The sequence below is a fragment of the Microcaecilia unicolor genome, chromosome 3, assembly GCF_901765095.1.
Source record: "Microcaecilia unicolor chromosome 3, aMicUni1.1, whole genome shotgun sequence".
Lineage (NCBI taxonomy): Eukaryota > Metazoa > Chordata > Amphibia > Gymnophiona > Siphonopidae > Microcaecilia > Microcaecilia unicolor.
Window position 1 is genome coordinate 33,273,477 of NC_044033.1, and position 22,101 is coordinate 33,295,577.

Consider the following 22,101-nt stretch of genomic DNA (forward strand, 5'->3'; position numbering starts at 1 on the left):
ATACAGAACAAGATCCTTATTTAGTGTGTCCAGAATGCACAGTCACTATCTTAGCAGGTAACGTGGAAGATTCCTTTCATGTGCATAGGCAATCGTAGGATACTTGTCCTTAAAGCAGTCATGGGATTGAAATATATATGCCAATGTTTCATAATTACCTTTTGAATATTGTGAGTTAATGAGAAAATCTGAGAAACACTCTATGTCTAGCGATGTTCTGCTGACCCTATTGGTTTTAAGCAAATCATCTCAGCAAGGTGTTTTAGCCTTAATGTATTCATCTTGGATTCACTTAAAAGGATAACCCCTATGCTGAAATCTCGCAACCAAGACTGTTGCTTCAATATCAAAATCTTGTACCTCAGAACAAAGTCTCTAGAGTCTTAAAAACTGACAAATATGGTAAATTGGTTTTAAGTTGTCTATTATGAAAACTAGCAAAATGCAAATAACTGTTTTTGTCTGTTGTTGTTTTTTTTTTTATAAATTGTGGTAATGAACCTTTCTTAATTAGAATATCCAAAAAGGGGATCTCATTGAAATCATATTGCAACTTAAATCTCAGTTTATTGTCCATAGTGTTAAGCCAGACATGAAAATGGGTAAGGCATTCTACAGAGCCCCTCCAAAGAATGAAAATGTCATTTTTGAATCACTTATACATTCTAATTTCCAAAGTGAATGGATGGTCTTTCAAAAAAACATTTTTCAAAATTAGCAAAATACAAATTTGCAATGTCTGGAGCCATTGAAGCCCCCATAGCAGTGCCCTTGATTTGTTGATAAATTTTTTTTTCAAAGCAAAAATAATACTTAGTGACTGAAATGATAGCAAAAGAGAGAATCAACCAATTAAGAATGTGGCACTGTGTCTATTTTCTAATGTTTTCTCAATTATGACACAGGCTTCAACTTGGGGTATATTTGTATATAAAGAATCGATATCCAGTGTAACCCAGGTATATGTCGCTGAGAACTCTGTTGAAATCGTCTAAAAAGTTAATCATTTGTGATAAATCACAGATATAGAAATCACCAAATGCTCAACAGTGAGAAAAGATTTCTCTTTTTGTTATGATTCTGGTAGAGTTCTGCTAGTCAGACAGTGGAATGCTTGGAACCGCTCCTGATTGGTCCGTCAGGGGCTGAGCTGATGTCAGTCTGATCTACTTAAGCTTACATTTCCCTACAACCCTTGCTTTAGCATTACTCCAATTCTGCTGAAGCCTTACCTTTGCTGTGTCTGAGCTATTAGCTCTGTGCTTGTGTGGAATTGTTACTCCTTCCCTTGCTTGCAGTTTCTGTTGCTCAGTCTCTTGTCTGCTGGCTCCTGCCTGCGTGTGTTTAATTACCTCTCTCACTGCACCTGGGTTCCTCTGTTTGGCTGTGTGCAGTGTGGTGAGTTCCTACCTCATTCTGTTCTAGCTTGTTTGTTTTGCTTCCCCTTCCTTCAGATTTCTCTTTGTGCCATGTTTGTTTTCTGCTTGGCAGGTCCTGCCCTTGTGGACCCTTTGTTTCTCTCCGTGGGGGGTTGTTTGTTTGTTCTTTCTGTGTACTCCCCGTTGTCTGCAGGGTGCCCTGCCTCTGGTTGCTGTGTGTGTGCTGAGCTTGGTTTAACCCTTTGTTTGCACAGTTCCTCTGCTTCTGGCAGTTGTCTGTTTACTGCAGTCTTCCCTTTGTGACTCTTTCAGTCCTTTCTTTGCTGTTCTATCTCCTGTATTACAGAGCACAGTCCCTTTCTGTGCTGGGTGTGTGTGTTAGGCTCCGCACTCCGTTTTGCGGACTTTTCCCTTCCCTGTCTGCTGAGGGTCTCTGCCTACAGTATCTTATATGGAAGCAAACAGACGTGGATCAATCAAAGTATGGTATACAACTTTATTCTAAAAAAAACGCCCGACACAGGCTGTGTTTTGCCCACTAGGGCTGCGTCAGGGGCTCTACAATAACAAATAATAAACATATAAATCATGACATAATAATATGTTAAAACATATCATTTAAATAATAAAATATATAAATAAAATTCTTGGAAGGAAGACAAATAAATATCATAGCAACAAACATTAAAATTTAGCAAAATATGTCCATACACATTTTAATGTTTGTTGCTATGATATTTATATGTCTTCCTTCCAAGAATTGTATTTATATATTTTATTATTTAAATGATATGTTTTAACATATTATTATGTCATGATTTATATGTTTATTATTTGTTATTGTAGAGCCCCTGACGCAGCCCTAGTGGGCGAAACACAGTCTGTGTCGGGCGTTTTTTGTTTTTTTTTTAGAATAAAGTTGTATACCATACCTTGATTGATCTGTGTCTGTTTGCTTCCACGTTGGATTTTGCGGATTGTCTGCCTTCTTGTTTTCTTACAGTATCTTATATTACAGTCCCTCACTTCCTTTGTTTATGCTGGGCTTCAGCTTGACGTGTTTCTGTGTAGGCTTCCCTTTCTCCTTGATTACCAGCACCGAGGGTGTTGCTGGTGCTCCGGTTCCCATGGGGGACCCCTCATTTGGTCTCTTTCTCCCCTCCCTAAGCATGAGTCGGTTCCAGTTAGGCTGTGAGGCCCGCATGCTTGAATTCTGAGTGAATCGGTTCCTGTTAGGCCGTGAGGCCTGCCTGATTGCCCTATCTTCCCTTTTCTGGAGGTGCAAGTTGGTTGCTGCGTGTGTGTACAGGGCTTGGTAGCTGGGGTAGTGTGTAGTGCCGGCTTGGCCCACCCTCGGCCTTGGCCTAACCCCTATACTAGGCCTCGGATGGGGCCCAAGGGCTCACAACCAGTCTAACACTTTTAATGTGATGAACCCAAACAAATGTGTAAAGTCAACTATCTGTGTGATATCTGTTTTAAGAGTGTCAGTAGGATCACTATCAAGAGGTACATAAAAATCTATTTCGGTGATTTGCCTCTCTACTTCTTTAATATATTTCTCACAGTCGAGTATTACGACTATGACAAATACTCTTGCATCCATCCTGGTCCATTTGCGTGGTAAAAAGCAATCCTGGTCCATTTGTGTGGTCAATCCCACTTTATCATCTCTTCTGGTTCCTGTGTAAAAGCCATCCTGGTCCATTTGTGTGGTCAATCCCACTTTATCATCTCTTCTGGTTCCTGTGTAGGAGTGTCTTGGCTTCTTCTGCTTGTGTTGGATTGTGTTTGCCAAAAATCATATGACATAGTATAATTTGCAGTAAACCATTACCCCCCTCTCTCCCCCTTACCCTCCCCCACCACAGTACAAAACCTTAACTACATCTATGTATGTGTCAAGGCAGCCAGTTCACAAGTCAAGTGCTTTAGACAAAGAATCTGTTGAAGTCATTCAGCACACTTTTGGCTGCCAAATAAAAAGTGTGATCTGTTCTGCCCCCATCACCGTTGCTGGAGTCTTGGATAATAGAGTGGGGACAATACCCCCTTAGAGCCCTATCAAGAGATTTTGGGTGGGAAGAACAAGAGGACACAGTGGAACTTCTATTTTGGTTGTGAGGTGGCTAGGGATTTATTTTCAGACTGGCAGGGACCTGGATTCTCTGGATGGGGGAGTAGAGTTGTAGGGGCCTTGAAGGATCCAGGCATTTAGTCTGCAAAAAGTAAGAGGGTAGGACAGCAGACATGAACGGCCTCCGCATTTTACTTGGGAGTGAGAGTGAGGCTGTTGTAGATGGACCATAGCCATTAACTCTGAAGTGTTTCTGCCGCTGGTCACACACATATATATTATCGACTACAGTAAATATTGTTCTGTATTAAACATTCTGTATTAATATTCATTAAGAATACCCTTTAGTAAACAGGCCCCTCAATTATCTACAAAGAACATAAATATTTTACACTGTTTTACAGTAAAATGAAAAATTCTTACCTTTCTACGTCACATCTAAAATAATAGACCAACACTGGATTTGGAAGAAATGAGATTGTAAGCTCCTTGAGCAGGGACTGTCCTTCCATGTTAAAATTGAACAGCGCTGCGTAACCCTAGTAGCGCTTTAGAAATGTCAAGTAGTAGTAGTAGTATTACATATAGCAGTGATTTAACCAGAGCTGACATTGTGATGTCATAATGCCTCATTCCACCAATGCCTAAGAGCCAACCTCATCAGTGATGTCACAATGGCTTGATTGTCCTATATTTGTCTCACTCTTATCTATTAGATTGTAAGCTCCTTGAGCAGGGACTGTCCTTCCATGTTAAAATTGAACAGCGCTGCGTAACCCTAGTAGCGCTTTAGAAATGTCAAGTAGTAGTAGTAGTTATACTGGAGTCTCTGTACAGTTTGAAGTCAGCATTTTAAAATGCTTAAGGATAATATTACTATTCAGGACAACTCATCAGTATTAAATCTTGATTGTTAAGTCACCTTTTCTCCCTTTACTCCTCCCACCCTGTGAATAGTTATGGATCTGGGATGGTAATGAAAAGAACACCAAGTTACATCATCTTCATGAAGGTGTCACAGGACAAATAATATGGAGAACTGGCAGCTACTACATAGAATTATTGCCAGAGACCTATGACTGTGACAAATAAGCTTACATCTAATGAAAACACGGTTGACTGATTCTTATTCAGGCCACGCAGCCGGGCTACTCAAGCTTCTTTGCTAATTGAACCAGCAAGAGAGGGTGTAGCCTAGCTGTCATTTATACTGTGAATTTGAAAGTGGAAATGGCCCCACTTCAATCACAACCATCAATTGAAGCACTAAATTTTAGGCTTATGGACCATTTAGAGTTGATTTTCTTTTGCTCTATCATCACTCTCCTGTAGCAGGCACCACCTTCATTCCATTACAGGCCCTTCACGCCAACCACTGCATTCATGCTCCTCGGCCCATCATTCTTGGAGATCGTAGCATCTACCTGTTCTGTGAATGTTCTACATCGTATCTCTGATTGTAACCTATTACAACACACTGCTGCCCCAACCCATATGTGTGAGTCACACGTCTGACAACCTCTCATATCTCACCGTTGCCCTGGACTGATCGTTGTGTACTCTTCATCCTTCTGCCCCTCCTGTATGTCATAGTCCAGTGGTTCCCAAACCTGGTCCTGAAGGCACCCCATCCAGTCAGGTTTTCAGTATATCCACAATGAATATTCATATAGTATAATAGTAGGTGATGGCAGATAAAGACCTGTACGGTCCATCCAGTCTACCTAGTGAGATAAACTCATTTTACTTGATGTGGGATACTTTATATATATATATATATATATGAGTTTGATTTGTCCTTTCCATTCTCAGGCACAGACCTTATAAGTCTGCTCAGCACCCTTCTTGTACTAAAAGTTCTGAAGCTATTGTTGAAGCCCCTTAAAATTTACACTCAAGCCCATCCCTATCTATTCAGTCACGATCAGGGCGTAGACCGTAGAAGACTGCCCAGCACCGGTTTCTCTTCCCAGTTACCAGCGTCGCCGCCTAATCTCCGCTAAGATTCCGTGGATCCATTCCTTCTAAACAGAATTCCTTTAATGTTTATCCCACGCATGTTTGAATTCCATTACCATTTTCATCTCCACCCCCTCCCGCGGGAGGGCATTCCACGTATCCACCACCTTCCCGTCTCCAGAAAAGGTTTGTTTGCGGATTAATACCTTTCAAATATTTGAATGTCTGTATCATGTCACCCCTGTTTCTTCTTTTCTCCAAAGTATTCATGTTCAGGTCGGCAAGTCTCTCCTCGTACGGTTTGCAACGTAAATCCCATACCATTTTCGTATCTTTTCTTTGCACCGCTTCCAGTCTTTTTACATTCTTGGCTTCCAAAACTGAACCCAATACTCCTGTGATTCATGAGATATATTTGCATGCAGTGGAGGCAGTGCATGCAAATTTCTCTCATGAATATTCATTGTGGGTGTCCTGAAAACCTGACTGGCTAGGGTGCCTCCAGGATCAGGTTTGGGAACCACTGTCTTAGTCATTTGACTTGAGACTTATGTCATCTGATACCTGAGCTCTTTTATGATTATTTTAAACTGTAAATAGGGAAGTTAACTACTCTTTCCCTTGATGACAGCAGAATCCCTAAATGCCACAATATCTTTAACATACAACACTCTTGCCCCCCATCAAAAACACAGTCCATTAGCACACAAAGAACTAGTGATCCACGGTTCAACCAAGATCTGGTGAGAAGGAGAAATTGGAGAAAATATTTCTTCACTCAACATGTAATTAAACTCTGGAATTTGTTGCCAGAGAATGTAGTAAAAGCAGTTAGCTTAGCAGGGTTTAAAGAAGATTTGGATAACTTCCTTAATGAAAAGTCTATAAGCCATTATTAAGATGGACTTGGGGAAAATCCATTGCTTATATCTAGGATAAGCAGCATAAAATTATATTGTAGTGTTTTGGGATCTTGCCAGGTGCTTGTAACATGAATTAGCCACTATTGGAAACAGGATGCTGGGCTTAATGGGCCTTCGGTCTGTCCCAGTATGGCAACGCTTATCTTTTTATGTGTGATCAACACTGGGCCAGGGACTGGGGGGTGGAGGGGGGAGTGTGTGAGCTTAAGTTCCATCGTCAGAGGTGCTGAGGGGGAAATGCCTGTGTCTGCATGCAAGCGTTGGAAGTGCCATGGGGGATGGTGCTGCTGGTGCAGCCTTCTTTTCGCAGCTCTGATGAAGCTGCCTGTGAGTTCAGGCCACAAATTCTGGCACCTTGGGTTTGTCGAGCTTTGACTTGCACCATGTCAAAAGCTGGTGTAAATGTTTGTGCCTAACTGCTGTCAGCTATCCGCATGACTGACAGTATTCTATAACCTTTGCTCATAAGCGCTGAGCACGCCAATGACCTGCCCGTTCCCCTCCCATATCCACATCGCCTAGCAGTTGCACACTAATGGAATTATGCGCAAAGGTTATAGAATTACTACCAAGGGCAGTTACATGTGAAACAACAAATCTGTGCCACTTAGCTCTAATTAACTGTAATTCTAGCCTGTTCTTTGTAGTTAGTGCCAATTAGCACCTAATTTAACAATAAAGTTATACATGTAACTACCGTTTTGATCTAACCTGTGTGCGCCAATTTGCGTGCTAAACACGAAAATGTGCACGCAAGATTATTGAATTAGAGAGATAGCACATAACTGCAAGGGGGCGGACACATAGGCATAACAAAGTCGGACTTAGACGACATATCGAAAATGCCCCTCCACTTGTCTTAGACGACATATCGAAAATGCCCCTCCACTTGTCTTGTATAAATACTACTCATAAACTGAATCTCCTCAGCCCATTAGTCTTGCTTCCCTGATAAGTAGACAATATTAAGCCAGCATCTGGTTCAGAATTTGTTTACTTGATATTGCTGTTCATGAGTAATCCACGAACTACAAATGGAAAGGGATTTTTGCAATTAATCTATTATAGCATTCAGAAATGGTATACTGCAGTTCAAAGTGAGTAGGTGTTGTGATAGATCACAACAAATACAGCTTAAGATGTTATTCAATTAAGCATCAATTTATAAATGTGTGTGTGTGTTTTTATTTAGGCTCACAGAAGGCATCTTCTATCGCAGCCTCACGGCTGGAGCAGGCTATATCGGAAATAACCAGGCATAGCACCACCCATAAGCAGGGTCCTATGCAGTTCTGGGTAACTCTTGAACAGATATGGCTACACGCAGGTAAGGAACTTCCAGGGCTATGTTTCTAAAGGTTTAAATATGAATTTTTCATTTCTATCTTAGATGTAGGGGCCCTTTTACTAAAGTGCAGTAAAATTTGGGCTTAGTGCATTTCAATGTGAGACTTTCCAGTGCACTAAGCTCAGATGTAACACGGTACTTGCTAGGGTTTTTTTTTTCCTTTTTGATTTTGTTTTTTTCAGGTTGTGCGCTAATGTTCCCATTGAGTGCAAGACCTGCAAAAAATTAATACTGGAGCACTTACTGCCCCCTAATTAGGAGGCACTAAGCAGAAGTGAAGCCAGGTTGACGGCGCAAGAGCGGACTTCCGCCGGCGCACATTTTCAATGCAAAAAATAGGCGCCGGCAGAACTCCGTTTGGGGGAGTGGCCGCTCCCCTGGCGCCCCCCCCCCCCCCTAGCTACGCCACTGGCGCTAAGTGCACCTACATTAACCATCGCTGGTAGGACAATGCAGGAACGCCCACTCTCTGAACATGTTACTGTGTGCTTAGTCCACGACGAGAAAATCGCCACAAGATTCTTTAACGCCTTTTGCCGTAAGCCTTTTGTCGCATGCTAACCTTACATTAGGGCTTAGCGCCCTTTAGAAAAAGGGGCCAGTAGGACAGGTTTTGATGAAGGTTCTTAGGCGCCAATATACAAAAGTCCCTGGAAACGATCGCTCGCTATTTCCATCTCGGTAAAAATTACCTCGGTGGAAATAGCGAGTGATTCTCAAAAGAAATCACATGCGAATGAGCTGCACGGACCAGGGAGGTGCTAGACCCATAGGGGCACTGGAGGGAAGGCAGAGGTACTGGACCAGTGGGGGGAGAGCTGGAAGGAAGGCAGAGAGGTGCTGGTTCCACAGGGGGCTGGATCTGCGGGAGGGGGACTGACTGAATGGAAAGGAGAGAGGTGGTGGACCCACAGGGAGACTGGAGGGAAGGCAAAGAGGTACTTGACTCCTGGGGAGCTGGAAGGAAGGGGAGAGGTGCTGGGCCCATGGGAGAGGGAGCTGGAGAGAAGGGACAGAGGTGCTTGACCCTTGGTGGAAGACTGGAGGGAAAGAAGTGATGTTCTGGACCTTTGGAGTGGGGGCAGGAGGGAAGGGAGAGAGATTCTGGACCAGTTGGGAGGGCTGGAGGGAAGGGAGAGAAGTGTTGAACCTGCAGGGGGGAGGGCAGAGAAGGGAAAGAGAGATGCTGAACCAAGGGGATGAAGGAAAAGGGAATCAAATACTAAACACGCAGCAGATGGGAGAAAGGGAGGACAAATGAGCCAGATGCTGGGGGTAGGAAAGAGAGAGAGAAGCTTGATGGGGTGGGGTCAGAGAGGAGAGAGGCACATTAGGGTATGGGAGAATGAGAGAGGAGAAGCTGGATACATTGAGATATCCAGAAATAGAAGGGACATGATGCCCATGAAGGGGAGCATAGGGACAGGGACACAAAGGGATGATGCTGCATAGGGATGGTATATGGACCCAGAGGAGCAATGCTGGACATGAGAGGGGGTATATGAACACAGGGAGAAGATGCTAGACACGGGGGAGAATAGGAACACAGAAGGGAGATACTAGACTTGGGGGGGCATAGAGACACAGGAGTGATGCTGGACACGGGGGAGGGAATAGGGGCACAGAGGAGTGATGCTGGACACTGGGGGAAGGGGATAGGAACATAGAGTGGTGATGATGATGGATGTGGGGATATAGACATGGGAGATGCTGGACAGGGAAGTATAGGGGACACAGAAAAGGGAGATGCTGAACATGAGGAAAGATGGTGAGCATAGAAAGAGAAGAAATGTCAAATGAACAGGAGACCCTAGCAAGTAAGTTAAGAGAAGGCAGAGGGAAACATAAACCAGAGCCTGGAACCAACATGATTTGAAAAATAAAATGACCAGATTACAAAATGTAGAAAAAGTAATTTTATTTTCTATTTTTTGATTAGAATATGTCACATTTGAACTTAAGGAGTAGTTGCTGCCCCTAACAGTGGCATCTGAAAAGAAGTAAGGGACTCCAGGTGGGTAAGGGGAACCCAGCCCGAGAGCAGGAACTGGAGCAGGGCAAGTCTGTTCAAGGCCAGGTTGTAGCTTGAGAAGTGCACTGCTGGAAGGAGGACAGCCAAGAAGGGTCTGTGCCTGAAGGAGAACCAGATTTGATCTGGAGTATCAGGAGCAGGCTTGGATTGTTATCAGCCCAAAGGGACGGGTAAAGGACAAGGAGTGCTGTAAATACCGGAGGCTGATGAAGCAAAATCCAGTCTGGAAAGAGGATGAAGTTGTAATACACAATCTTGAATGGACAGTAAGATTACTAAGACAAATTGATGACTGTCCAGATGGAGTTATAAATGGTTGAACTGCCTGTTGCAGACAATTTAGTAAAGTTGCATTTGCATAAAATAAAATCCTTGGAGCATCATGTGGTTCTTTGGAGTGAGAGTGAGGATGCTTGCTCCCCGGACTAGCAGAGTACCCTCGAAAGCCCCGACTGTACTCCCCATTGCTCCCGATCTCTATTCCAGCCTTTAGCCTACTTCCAAGCTTGAATGGTGACACCAGTGACTGTGTGAGTTGGACAGACTAAGTGGAGAGACCGGTGGGAATTCTGTTTGTGGCCCGGGTCTGTGGGGTACTGGACCCCGGGGACTGAGCTAGTGGCAACAGGGCCCGGGTTGCATACAGTATAGAAGGAAGTCCATCTCTTTCAAATTTCTTTGGTGTTGTACTACATACAAGATGTGGCTTCTTGGGATTATGGTTTAATTTATGTTTATCATTCGTAGTCAGCTATTCTGTACTTGGCATTTGTGTTCTGTGTGTGACCCAGGTATTCTGTTAGCATGAATTTTCTGTGTAGCATTCTGTAGTAATTGGCTTGCTCAGTTTTCCCGATAGTAGAGGGGATGTTTATGAAGGGGGGGGGGGGGGGGGTTGATCATTGTTCTGTATTATTGTTTGTGAATTATAAGCGACGTTTGTAGACTATTGTTCCTTTTTATATTTGAATAAAAATATTTAAATATAAAATCATAACTGTTTGAGGCATGTGCGGATGGGGTCAGACTGAGCTGGTGAAGACGGCACAGGGATGGGATCAGACTTTTGTCACCGTACCATTCTCTAGTATAGAGCTTTCCTATTTGAGTTTTTGTGCACAATTGAAAGTTAATCTTTTCTTGCTTGCTTTTGGGCCTGCATTAGGCACAGTAGTGGTTCGACTGGGGCAGTAGATAGACACCTTTGCATTTACTTCCTATTGTCTTTCTATATTAGGAGGCCTTATCCTAACCTCCACTCACTGGATAAATCCCTCCTTTCTGCTCCCTTCTCCACCTCTGCTAACTCCAGACTCCGCCCTTTCAGCCTCGCTTCTCCCTTTGCCTGGAATAGACTTCCTGAACTGAAACGTCAGGCCCCATCCCTACCCATCTTCAAATCCTTGCTCAAAGCTCATCTTTTCGACTCTGCTTTTGGCACTTAACCTTACCATTACTCCTCTATTCAATACCACTACCAATCTGTCTGTATTATGTATTTGCATACCTTAATTGTCTTTAGCTGTTTAGATCTATTAGTCTGTCCCTATGAACTATTGTGTAATCAGATGTACAATGCTGTCCTAATTTGATTGTCTCTGTTGTTATGTCCTTTAGATTGTTAGCTCCAGGGCCGTGCCTAGGGTCTCCGGCGCCCACCTGCAGTTGGCCTCTCCGGCGCCCCCCCCCCCCCCCCCCCCCCCCCGAAAACGAGCGCTACACTACCCGCGCTCTTCTCCCCAGATCCTTTTTTTTGTTTGTTTAACTTTACCTCTCCGGCGCTTGCAGCGTAGGCAGCGTTAGTGAGAAGGAGGTGGCGCTCCCCCGCCCCGACGTGTCTTGCCTTCGCTGTGTCCCGCCTTATTCGGACGTAAGAAATTACGTCAGAAGAAGGCGGAACCGAGTGAAGGGAAGACACGTCGGGGCGGCCGGGGGAGCGCCGCCTCCTTCTCACTTACGCTGCCGCGCGCCGGAGAGGTAAATTTAAACAACAAAAAAAAAAAGGATCTGGGGAGAAGAGGGCGAGGTAAGCATGGTGCGGCGGGGCGCCCTCCTGCCATGCTTACCTCGCTTACCGCATCGGCACGGCCCTGGTTAGCTCTTTTGAGCAGGGACTGTCTCTCTCTCTTCATGTTTGACTGTACAGCGCTGCGTAAGTCTGGTAGCGCTTTAGAAATTTTGAGTAGTAGTAGTTATCCTTCCCTTTCTTGCCTGTTGTTTTCCTTTCCTTTTTCCTGTTAAGGTGAATGACATTCCTTTCTTTTATATATATATTTTTTTATTTATTGTAAACTGGTTTGATTGCCTGGTCTTGAAAGGTAGTATAGCCAGCACTAATAAACATAAAGATTGATGCAGTTATGTGACAGCCTGTTTCTAGGCATTAACCGTATGTTAAGCACGTAACGTACTTTTGTAAAAGGGCTCCTTGGTTAGCATGCCTTGAAAAGTTTAGTGTGCACAAAAGCAATATAGTGCACTATGAATTAATGCATATGCAATGGATTTGTGAGTAACAAAAAACTCTAACATATCTTGTATTAGAAGAATTGTGAGAAACAAATTGTAAAAGGCCCCCAAAATATGAACAATTCTGAAAATTCCAAAAGCAAATCAAAAGCTTTTACCTGTGTGTATCCCTAGCACATAATAATCAAAAACTATAGAAGGCACGGGGCTATTAAAACCTTCTTTTGCTGTGACATTCAAAACATGTTAAAAGACTCATAAAAATAATAATGACATTTTATTTCACTAGCACGGGGTTGGTATGAAAATAACATTAGCTAGCTATTAGCACTTCAGTTTAATTGGAGAGATTGTTATTACTGCAATCAAAAGGGTTTTTCTTATTTTTATTTGCCTAGCTGAACTTTTCATGGAACAAGAGCATCTGAAAGAAGCAGGCTTTTGTATACAAGAGGCGGCCAGTCTCTTCCCCACATCTCATGCTGTGTTGTACATGCGTGGGAAGCTCGCAGAACTGAAAGGCAGTTTGGAGGAGGCTAAGCAATTGTATGACGAGGCGCTAACCGTGAATCCAGATGGAGTAAAAATTATGAACAGCCTGGTAAGTTTGAGGATTCTCTTCTTAAGAAAGCAAATGGCTTGATGCATCTGTAAGTGTCTTGTCTGCTCTCAATTTTGTGTTATGATTTCTACAGACAGCAAAGCTGTTTTTCTCCCAAGATCTCATTCAAACCTAAACCTCAGATTTGTGAAGTACCATAATACCTTAAGGCTGTATGATGTAGGGAGTAAAGAGTGTCTAACTGGTACTCTACAGGGATAATTTTATAACCGGACACCCAAACGGTATCTATTTTATAAAGGCAGCATAAAGCAATAGCAATGTAATGGGCCACTGCTGCAAAAGGAACTCATCCTTGTGTCTGATATTTTGTCACTGTGTCTGTGGAACACCTTTCTGATCCCTGACGCAGGCATTTGCCAAAACAGGCCAAGTCTACTACTACTACTACTATTTAACATTTCTAAAGCGCTACTAGGGTTACGCAGCGCTGTACAATTTAACATAGAAGGACAGTCCCTGCTCAAAGAGCTTACAATCTAATGGACAAATGTACAGTCAATCAAATAGGGGCAGTCTAGATTTCCTGAAAGGTATAAAGGTTAGGTGCCGAAAGCAACATTGAAGAGGTGGGCTTTGAGCAAAGATTTGAAGATGGGTAGGGAGGGGGCTTGGCGTAAGGGCTCAGGAAGTTTGTTCCAAGCATAGGGTGAGGCGAGGCAGAATGAGCGGAGCCTGGAGTTGGCGGTGGTGGAGAAGGGTACTGAGAGGAGGGATTTGTCCTGTGAGCGGAGGTTACGGGCGGGAACGTAAGGGGAAATGAGAGTAGAGAGGTAATGAGGGGCTACAGACTGAGTGCATTTGTAGGTGAGAAGGAGAAGCTTGAACTGTATGCGGTATCTGATCGGAAGCCAGTGAAGCGAACTGAGGAGAGGGGTGATATGAGTATATCGGTTCAGGCAGAATATAAGACGTGCAGCAGAGTTCTGAATGGATTCAGGGGGGGATAGATTTAGTAAAATTGCTTCCTGACTGTTTGGCTCCACCTTGTTGTTCCATCTTCAGCCCACTACACTGCTATTGCTTCATGTCATTTTGTGTTGTTTCCCTCTGGTCTGCTTGATAAAGGCAACATAAGCCTCTATGGGGGGAATTCATCAAGGTGTGGTAAAACTGCCCTTTACTGCACCTTGATCGCCCGCGGGATTCAGAAACCTGCGGGATCCCCAGGCTAGGAAATAGCACAGCTTTCGAGCCACCTCGCAAGCAGCTTTATTCCCATGGACTAGGGTCACAGACCCCCACCAGGAAGATGATTATGCCCCCCCCCCCCCCGGACCACCACCGGCCTCCTGAAGACCCCCACTGAGCCACCATTAAGATTCAAAGGTAGCCATTGTGGGGGAGGTCTTCAGAGGGGGTCTCCTTTTGTGTTGGGGGGCTCTTCGCAGCAGGAGGGATGGCCTGGACTAACCATCAGAGGCCCAGGAGCATCGGGCCATGACTTGGCAGCCCTGGGGCTCCCAGACAGTAAAATGACCCCAGCTAAAAGCTAAGGTTATTTTACCGTGACTGTGTGACTCTAACACGACCTGCGGTGTATCACTGCAAATCACGTTAGGGAATTTGCATATTAATGACATGCAAAACATGCATTTGCATATTTTTGTATCTCATTAAATGTTAACCCGCAACAACTTAAATATCACTGCAGCATTTTTGGGATAGCAGCGTTAGGGCAAATAATGCGCATTATAAGCCAAATAAGGTGCATTAAGGCTCTAATGCTGCTTGTTGAATTCCCTCCTTAGTGTTTTTAATAAGATAGACTACAAGAACTATCCCCGGTACTATATAAACACTCTAACACAAATTTACACCTGCATCAAGGTAGGAGCAGTTATATACTTGTATGCATGCACACTGCGACTCCACCTAAACTCTGCCCCAGGAATGCCTGTGCTTAAAACTAGGCACCATTTTTCTGTTTGTCTACCTCGTATACCCCTATGCAAATTTATAAGAGCCATTTTCCATATCTAAAACATATTTTACATGTAGAAAATGCTTTATAAAATTACCCCTAGGTGCCTACTTTGTAACCTGCTCAAGGCAAGATTCATTCAGGTAGTTTTCTGTCCCTGGAGGGCTCACAATTTAAGTGGGCAATGGAGTGTTAAGTGACTTGCCAAGATTAGATGGAGCCGCAGTGGGAGTTGCACCCTGGCTTCCCTGGTTCTCAGTTCACTGCTCTTCCACTCCATTCAGCTTGTCAGATCAGATATATTTTTCAGATACCTAAAATGGCTGCCAAAACAGCTTCCTGATCCTCCTTTCATGGAACTTGAAGGGAATAGAAACAAATGCTTTGTAAGACGGCTTTTTATTTCTCAGAAACTCAATTCATATTTATACAAATATGTACATATATTTGAAGATAATATATTTTTTCTCAACCACTTGCAATTTTTTGAACAGATTTGTACTAAAATGCAATTTTGCCTTTTATAATTTTCTTAATACATGTCAGGGACCCTTTCAGGCTCATTTTCGAAGGAGAAGGATGCCCATCTTTCGACACAAATCGGAAGATGGGCGTCCTTCTCACAGGGTCTCCCAAACCGGTATAATCGAAAGCCGATTTTGGGCGTCCCCAACTGCTTTCCGTTGCAGGGACGACCAAAGTTCACTGGGGCGTGTCAGAGGCGGGACTTGGGCGTGCCTAACATATGGACATCCTCGACCCATAATGGAAAAAAAAGGGCGTCCCTGATGAGCACTTGGACGACCTTACCTGGTCCTGTTTGTTTTTATAACCAAGGCACAAAAAGGTGCCGAACTGACCAGATGACCACCGGAGAGAATCGGGGATGACCTCCCCTTACTCCCCCAGTGGTCACTAACCCCCTTCCACCCTCAAAAAACATCTTTAAAAATATTTTTTTACCAGCCTCAGGTCCATCACAGCAGTATGCGGGTCCCTGGAGCAGTTTTAGTGGGTGCAGTGCACTTCAGGCAGGCGGACCCAGGCCCATCCCCCTTGGCATTGAAAATCCAGATTTAGTTCAGCCTGCAGCTGTAAGCAGTTTACAAGCTCCATTACCCCCTCATTTTATTCTTTAAAAATACTTAGTACTTCAGCAAAGCAAAGTAAAAGCAACATGCAGAGATATATCTGAGCTAAGATGGTGTGGCATAAGACCAACATTTTTTTCTCTACTGTTTTTCTTTCTCACGTGACATATTTAAGTAGCAGAGAAATCTCCCATAAGAGTTATTTTAAGTCTGCAGTCTAATGTTTTAATTGTCTGATGTAGTGACCATCTCTGCTCTTTCAGCTCTTGAGATATATTTTTGTCCACCCTAATACATATTCCTGACCAGTGAAAATCTACAACATTTATCTGATTACTTTCAAATAGTATATAACTCACTGTAATGGGTGTATACATTATGGTTTCTTTATTATCTACTCATTGGTGGCTTACCTTTAATGAAATAAAAGAGATGTTTGGTTATGGATAAATGCAAGCTGGAGATGATAATTCGCCAAGTATTTATTTTCTCAGAATCTGCCTTTGCTAATCAGGCAGTGGAAGCAGTGGCCCGTCTCATCTCGCTTGGCAAAGTTACATATGCCCTCCAAATATCTAGCTTTCCCAACCTTGAATCTGCTCATGGCAGTTCAGTACAGGCTCAGCCGTAGCTAAGTCTGTAATTAAAGAGGAACCCAGTTTTAATTAGTTAAAGAGATATAGTTTATTAGTATTAATTATCATTGATACATTACCCAATAATGAGGATACCAGAAATTCAGTCAATCATACAGTGGAACAGAATCACACGACACATCAGCTCTTGGTGGTACTCTGTCTCTCTCCTCCATCAGCATCTGTATCTGCGTCTGTATCTCTCTCTCTTTGTCTCTCCTTCTGCGTCTTACACTTCTCGGGGTGCTTCCTTTATACTGTCTCAACCCAATGGATTCCAATGGGATCCAGCTTTGTCAGCAGAACTTGCTATCCCTTATCAGTTGATAAGGAACCGATAAGGGTGACTTCATTAGGTCCCAGGTTCTAACTATACACAAAAGGGGTGCAAAGCACAGGTGGCGAGATGACTTCATCAGTCATTCTGCTCTTCTCAGCTATTCTCAGCTCCCCCTCCCTTTGAGTACTCTCTAACTACGTACATCTACCCCCTTATCTACTTTCATTAGCCCAAAACATCTTTCATGACTCTTCACTGATGCCAGTCCCAGGCATGTTTATAAGAGCAAAGGACCCCCTCCCGTGCCAGCTCCCTGAGAACTCAGTTCAGCTTGTGCTGCAGAAAAATGTATTTTGTATCAGAGATGACTTTGGATTTTTAAGAGAAGCCCAGCTCTTATTATGAGCCATTTGCTTGTAGAGGCCTAGCTCTTTAGCCTGAGCCATTGACCTGTATTTTACTGAGAGCAAGGGCGGCCATATATATACACAAGAGAGAGGAACATGTTTCAGAGAATGAGGGAAAGGGGAGGAAGAGAGAAGAAAAATAAGTGGGTAGACAAATAAAAAAAAACCCAGGATAACCAAAGAGAAAATCTCTCACTAGGCATCAAAGCCTAATTTTCCTATGTATCAACTGGAAGATGCGTTCGCTCACAAAAAAAAAGCTTTTACTGTTCTTCTCCCCTCACGAAGAGTTAAAAACTAGGAGGCCCTCTTACTAAGGCGTGTAGGCTCCAAACCACGTCTCAATTTGGACACGTACCAATTTTTATTTTACCGCACATCCATTTTCGGTCAAAAAAAAAAAAAAAGGTCTTTTTTTTGCTGGTGTGTTGAAAAATGGACCTTGCGAGCGTACAATACACGCGCCTACACCAGCGCAGGCCATTTTTCGGCACACCTTAGTAAAAGGACCCCTCAAACTGTTTACGTTCTAGAACAGTGGTTGTCATTACTTTTTAAGCTGGGGCCACTTTGGATCCTAATGAGCTGAAGGAGAGCCGCCGGATATCTTCCCATGTGGGGCCACGACACGGCTGACCAGGCACTGACGTGGTGGAACTGCTCTGATCTGTTGAACGTTTTCATATTTGTAACGCAATTGAACTTCTTAATGAACACTGAACACTTAACGTTTGTAGAACTTGAACAGAGCCTCACAATACTACATCTGCAACCTTTTGTTACAGGGATGGCAGTATAAAGACCCAGCACTAAGCTTTGTCTAATACCGTTGTACTAACGTGGCATGTTTTTGGTAGAACAATGGAATATTGATCTCGCTGCTTCTAGCATTGTGCTGTCACTACAGGGTATATGAACAATAAATCACTGCAGCACTGTTGTATTAATCCAAAGCAGACTTTATAGAAAAGCCGAGAACACTGTACTTTAAACTTCTTTAAACTTTGTACTGTAGACGTAATGTGGGCCATCAATATAATTAGAATAAGGGAACATTGAATATAGACTTCTTGAAAAATTGAATAATGCTCAGCAGAAAAACCTAAGCCAAGCGAAAACAGAAAAACCTATTGCACTGTTCATAATACTTCTTTTTACTAACAAGCATTTTGTTAGTAACATAGCCTAACATAGAAAATGTTGGCCGCTGTCAATCTGCTTCTTGCTGGCCTCCCACTTAGTCACCTCTCCCCTCTCCAGTCGGTTCAAAACTCTGCTGCCCGTCTCGTCTTCCGCCAGGGTCGCTTTACTCATACTACCCCTCTCCTCAAGTCGCTTCACTGGCTCCCTATCCATTTTCGTATCCTGTTCAAACTTCTTCTACTAACCTATAAATGTACTCACTCTGCTGCTCCCCAGTATCTCTCCACACTCGTCCTTCCCTACACCCCTTCCCGTGCACTCCGCTCCGTGGATAAATCCTTCTTATCTGTTCCCTTCTCCGCTACTGCCAACTCCAGACTTCGCGCCCTCTGTCTCGCTGCACCCTACGCCTGGAATAAACTTCCTGAGCCCCTACGTCTTGCCCCATCCTTGGCCACCTTTAAATCTACACTGAAAGCCCACCTCTTTAACATTGCTTTTGACTCGTAACCACTTGTAACCACTCGCCTCCACCTACCCTCCTCTCTTCCTTCCCGTTCACATTAATTGATTTGATTTGCTTACTTTATTTATTTTTTGTCTATTAGATTGTAAGCTCTTTGAGCAGGGACTGTCTTTCTTCTATGTTTGTGCAGCGCTGCGTACGCCTTGTAGCGCTATAGAAATGCTAAATAGTAGTAGTAGTAGTAGTAGTAGTAGTGGTGACAGGGTGCTGGGCTCGATGGACCCTTGGTCTGTCCCAGCATGGCAATGCTTATGTACTTATGTACATATAGCTTATCCAGTCTACCCATCCATATCATCTGCTAATCTCTACTATCCCTTTCTCTCTCTTAGGGATCCTCTGTGCTTGTCTCATGCGTTTTTTTTTTTTAATTCAGATATAGTTCTCATTTTCACCACCTCCACTGGAAGGCCATTCCATGCATCTGCCACACTTTCTGTAAAGAAGTATTTCCTTAAGATTACTCCTCTCATTCCAGAGTTGTTTTTTTTTTTTTTAAATTTTGTAAAGTTTATTAAACAAACCTTATGAAAATTACATTACAGTGTCTCATACCGCATTCTGGTAACAACAATCATTCCTGTCTCTGAACCTCAGAATATCAACATACATATAATAAAGAATGTCTCCTCCTATGCCTCCTCCATTTCCCCCCCCCCCCCACCCTATTTCCCCCCCCCTCCCCCCCACTCCCGTTTCCTTAGTCTCTTTCATCCCCTAGTTCCCCTCCTTGTGTCTCCCCCCCTTACAGTTCTTTCCCCACTATCCGATCAAGTTGTGACCATTCTTTAGCCTGGGCATTAAACCTCCCCCTCCGTTTATCTGTCAACTCCTCCATCCCCATTAATCCTTTAACCTTCCCAATCCAGTTATGTAGTGTAGGTCCCTTGTCTTGTTTCCAGAATGCCGCTACTATGGATTTTGCAGCTGCGAGGCCTAACCTCTTAATCCTTTGTCCCCATTTTTCTCCTTTCTGGTTCCCCCACCCCAATAAGCACCATTTTGGATCATATGGGAAATTAGTGTCTAGGGCCTCTGTCAATAATCCCGTAACTCCCTCCCAAAATTTCTGTATAAGCGCACACTCCCACCATATATGATAAAAAGTGCCTTTTTCCTCCTTGCATCGCCAGCATATATCTGAGGCTTCTGGGAACATTGCCTTTACTCTCTCCGGCGTATAGTACCATCTACTTATTGAAAGAAAATGCATATAAAGTACTAACACACATACCGAGGCTTTTTTAACCTCTCTGCATACTCTTCTCCACTCAGAGTCTGCCAGTTCCTGTTTCAGATCCCTCTCCCAGGTCAGCATATATTGATGTTTTATGAATTGTGACCCTCTTATATGATCATAAAGCCTAGATATTCCCTTTCCCCATAAATCGATCTTCCCCCATATGTCTTCCAGCTTTTCCTTTTCTACTAATTTATCTTTAATCCACCTTGTAGAAGTTATATAGTGTTTTACTTGCATATATGCGTAGATATCTGATGGTGGTAATTCATAGGCCTCCTGCAATTCTGCAAAGGGTTTAATCCCCTCTTCTGTCAACAGGTCTCGGAATCTAATCAGCCCTTTATGGAACCATGTTTTAAACACTCCACCCTGAATCCCAGCTGGGAAACCCGGGTCCTGTACGATCCAGGCGAATGTGGATTTAGTCCTAGATCCCCTAAGCCTATATTTTAGAGTGCCCCATAATTCTAAGAGATGTGATACAAATGGGTTTAGGGTAAGCCCCTTATATGTATTGTCCGGTATCTGGGCCCATAACAGTCCCTCTAATACCCCTTCTCGAACAAAGATCTGCTCCAATTTTGTTATTGATGATAGGTCTACCTTTCCCCATACCGCTATTTGTTTAAGCTGTGATGCCCAATAGTACCAGAGGATGTTTGGTATCCCCCTCCCTCCTTGGTCAGGTGTCCCCCACAATATTTTCCGCGCTAACCTTGCCGGTGTTCTCCCCCAGATAAATGTTCCTATATCCGTTTGCACCTTCATTAGTTCCCTCTTAGGTACTGGAATTGGTAGTGTTTGAAACAAAAACAGTAACCGAGGGAGAACATTCATTTTTACTGACGCAATACGACCCCACCATGATAGCCACCCCTTTTGCCATTTGATCATATCCCTTCTCACTTCTTTTAATAAGGGTATATAATTTAATTGATATAATTTAGTGAGATTCCGCGGGATCTGTATCCCTAAGTACCTAAAACTATCTTTAGCTACTTTAAATTTGAACATTTCTTTTATTTTTTCTTCCTCTACTTCTGGTATAGTGACCCCCATCACCTCTGACTTATCATAGTTCACCTTAAATCCTGATACCCATCCATAATTTTTCAACTCTTCAATCAAAATAGGCATTGTCATCATAGGGGATGAAATGTAAAATAAAATATCATCCGCAAATAATGCGATCTTGTGCTCCTTACCCCCCATCTTAACCCCCCGTATCTCTCGGAGCAAACGGATCCTCTGAGCAAGGGGCTCTATGGCTATGGCGAATAATAAGGGGGAGAGTGGGCATCCCTGCCTAGTTCCCCGCTGTATATCAAAGTGGTCAGAGTATCCCCCATTAATTTTAATTTTTGCCACAGGACGAGCATATAATTTCTGCAGCCATCCTAAAAAGTTCTTCCCCATCCCCATCTGTGCCAAACTCTCCCATAGGAACTCCCAGTCCACTCTATCGAATGCCTTCTCTGCATCGATCGCTAAAAGAGTTAGGGAGTCCCCTCTCCTCTGAGCTCCCCACTTAATATTCAAAGTTCTGCGAATATTGTCCGCTACTTGCCTATGTGGCACAAACCCCGCTTGATCCTCATGAATCAAGAATGGTAAGAGCTTGCCCAGACGCTCTGCCATCACCTTAGCTAGAATCTTTACGTCTATGTTCAACAAGGAGATCGGCCTGTAGGACCCGCATAAAGTGGGGTCCCTCCCCGGCTTGAGGAGTACCGTGATCCCCGCTGCATGCATGCTCACCGGCATTTCTTCTCCCCTGAAGCAGGCATTTCCCACTCTTATCAACAAGGGAGCCAATTCTTGTCTAAATACTTTGTAATATTTCCCCGTATATCCATCCATCCCCGGCGCTTTCCCTCCTTTTAGTCCTTTGATGGCTCCTAACACTTCTTCCAATGTTATTGGGGCTTCTAAGTTCACCCTTTGAGTCTCCGATATTCTATTGAGGCCTAGATCCCTTATGTAATTTTGTTTCTCTTCCAATGTTGCTCCCTTCTCTTTCGAATATAGTTTCATATAGTATTT

The 22,101-nt window shown here is 43.5% G+C and overlaps 1 protein-coding gene across 2 annotated transcripts in view; it reads left to right on the forward strand.

Moving 5' to 3' along the window:
* Positions 1 to 22,101, forward strand: part of TTC7A (tetratricopeptide repeat domain 7A) — a 557,697-nt gene that overhangs the window by 445,341 nt on the left and 90,255 nt on the right. For both annotated transcript variants that reach the window (XM_030195820.1, XM_030195819.1), the window contains 2 exons: positions 7,531 to 7,665; positions 12,586 to 12,788. In XM_030195820.1, coding sequence (XP_030051680.1) covers positions 7,531 to 7,665; positions 12,586 to 12,788 — 338 coding nt within the window. The remainder of the gene's footprint in view (positions 1 to 7,530; positions 7,666 to 12,585; positions 12,789 to 22,101) is intronic.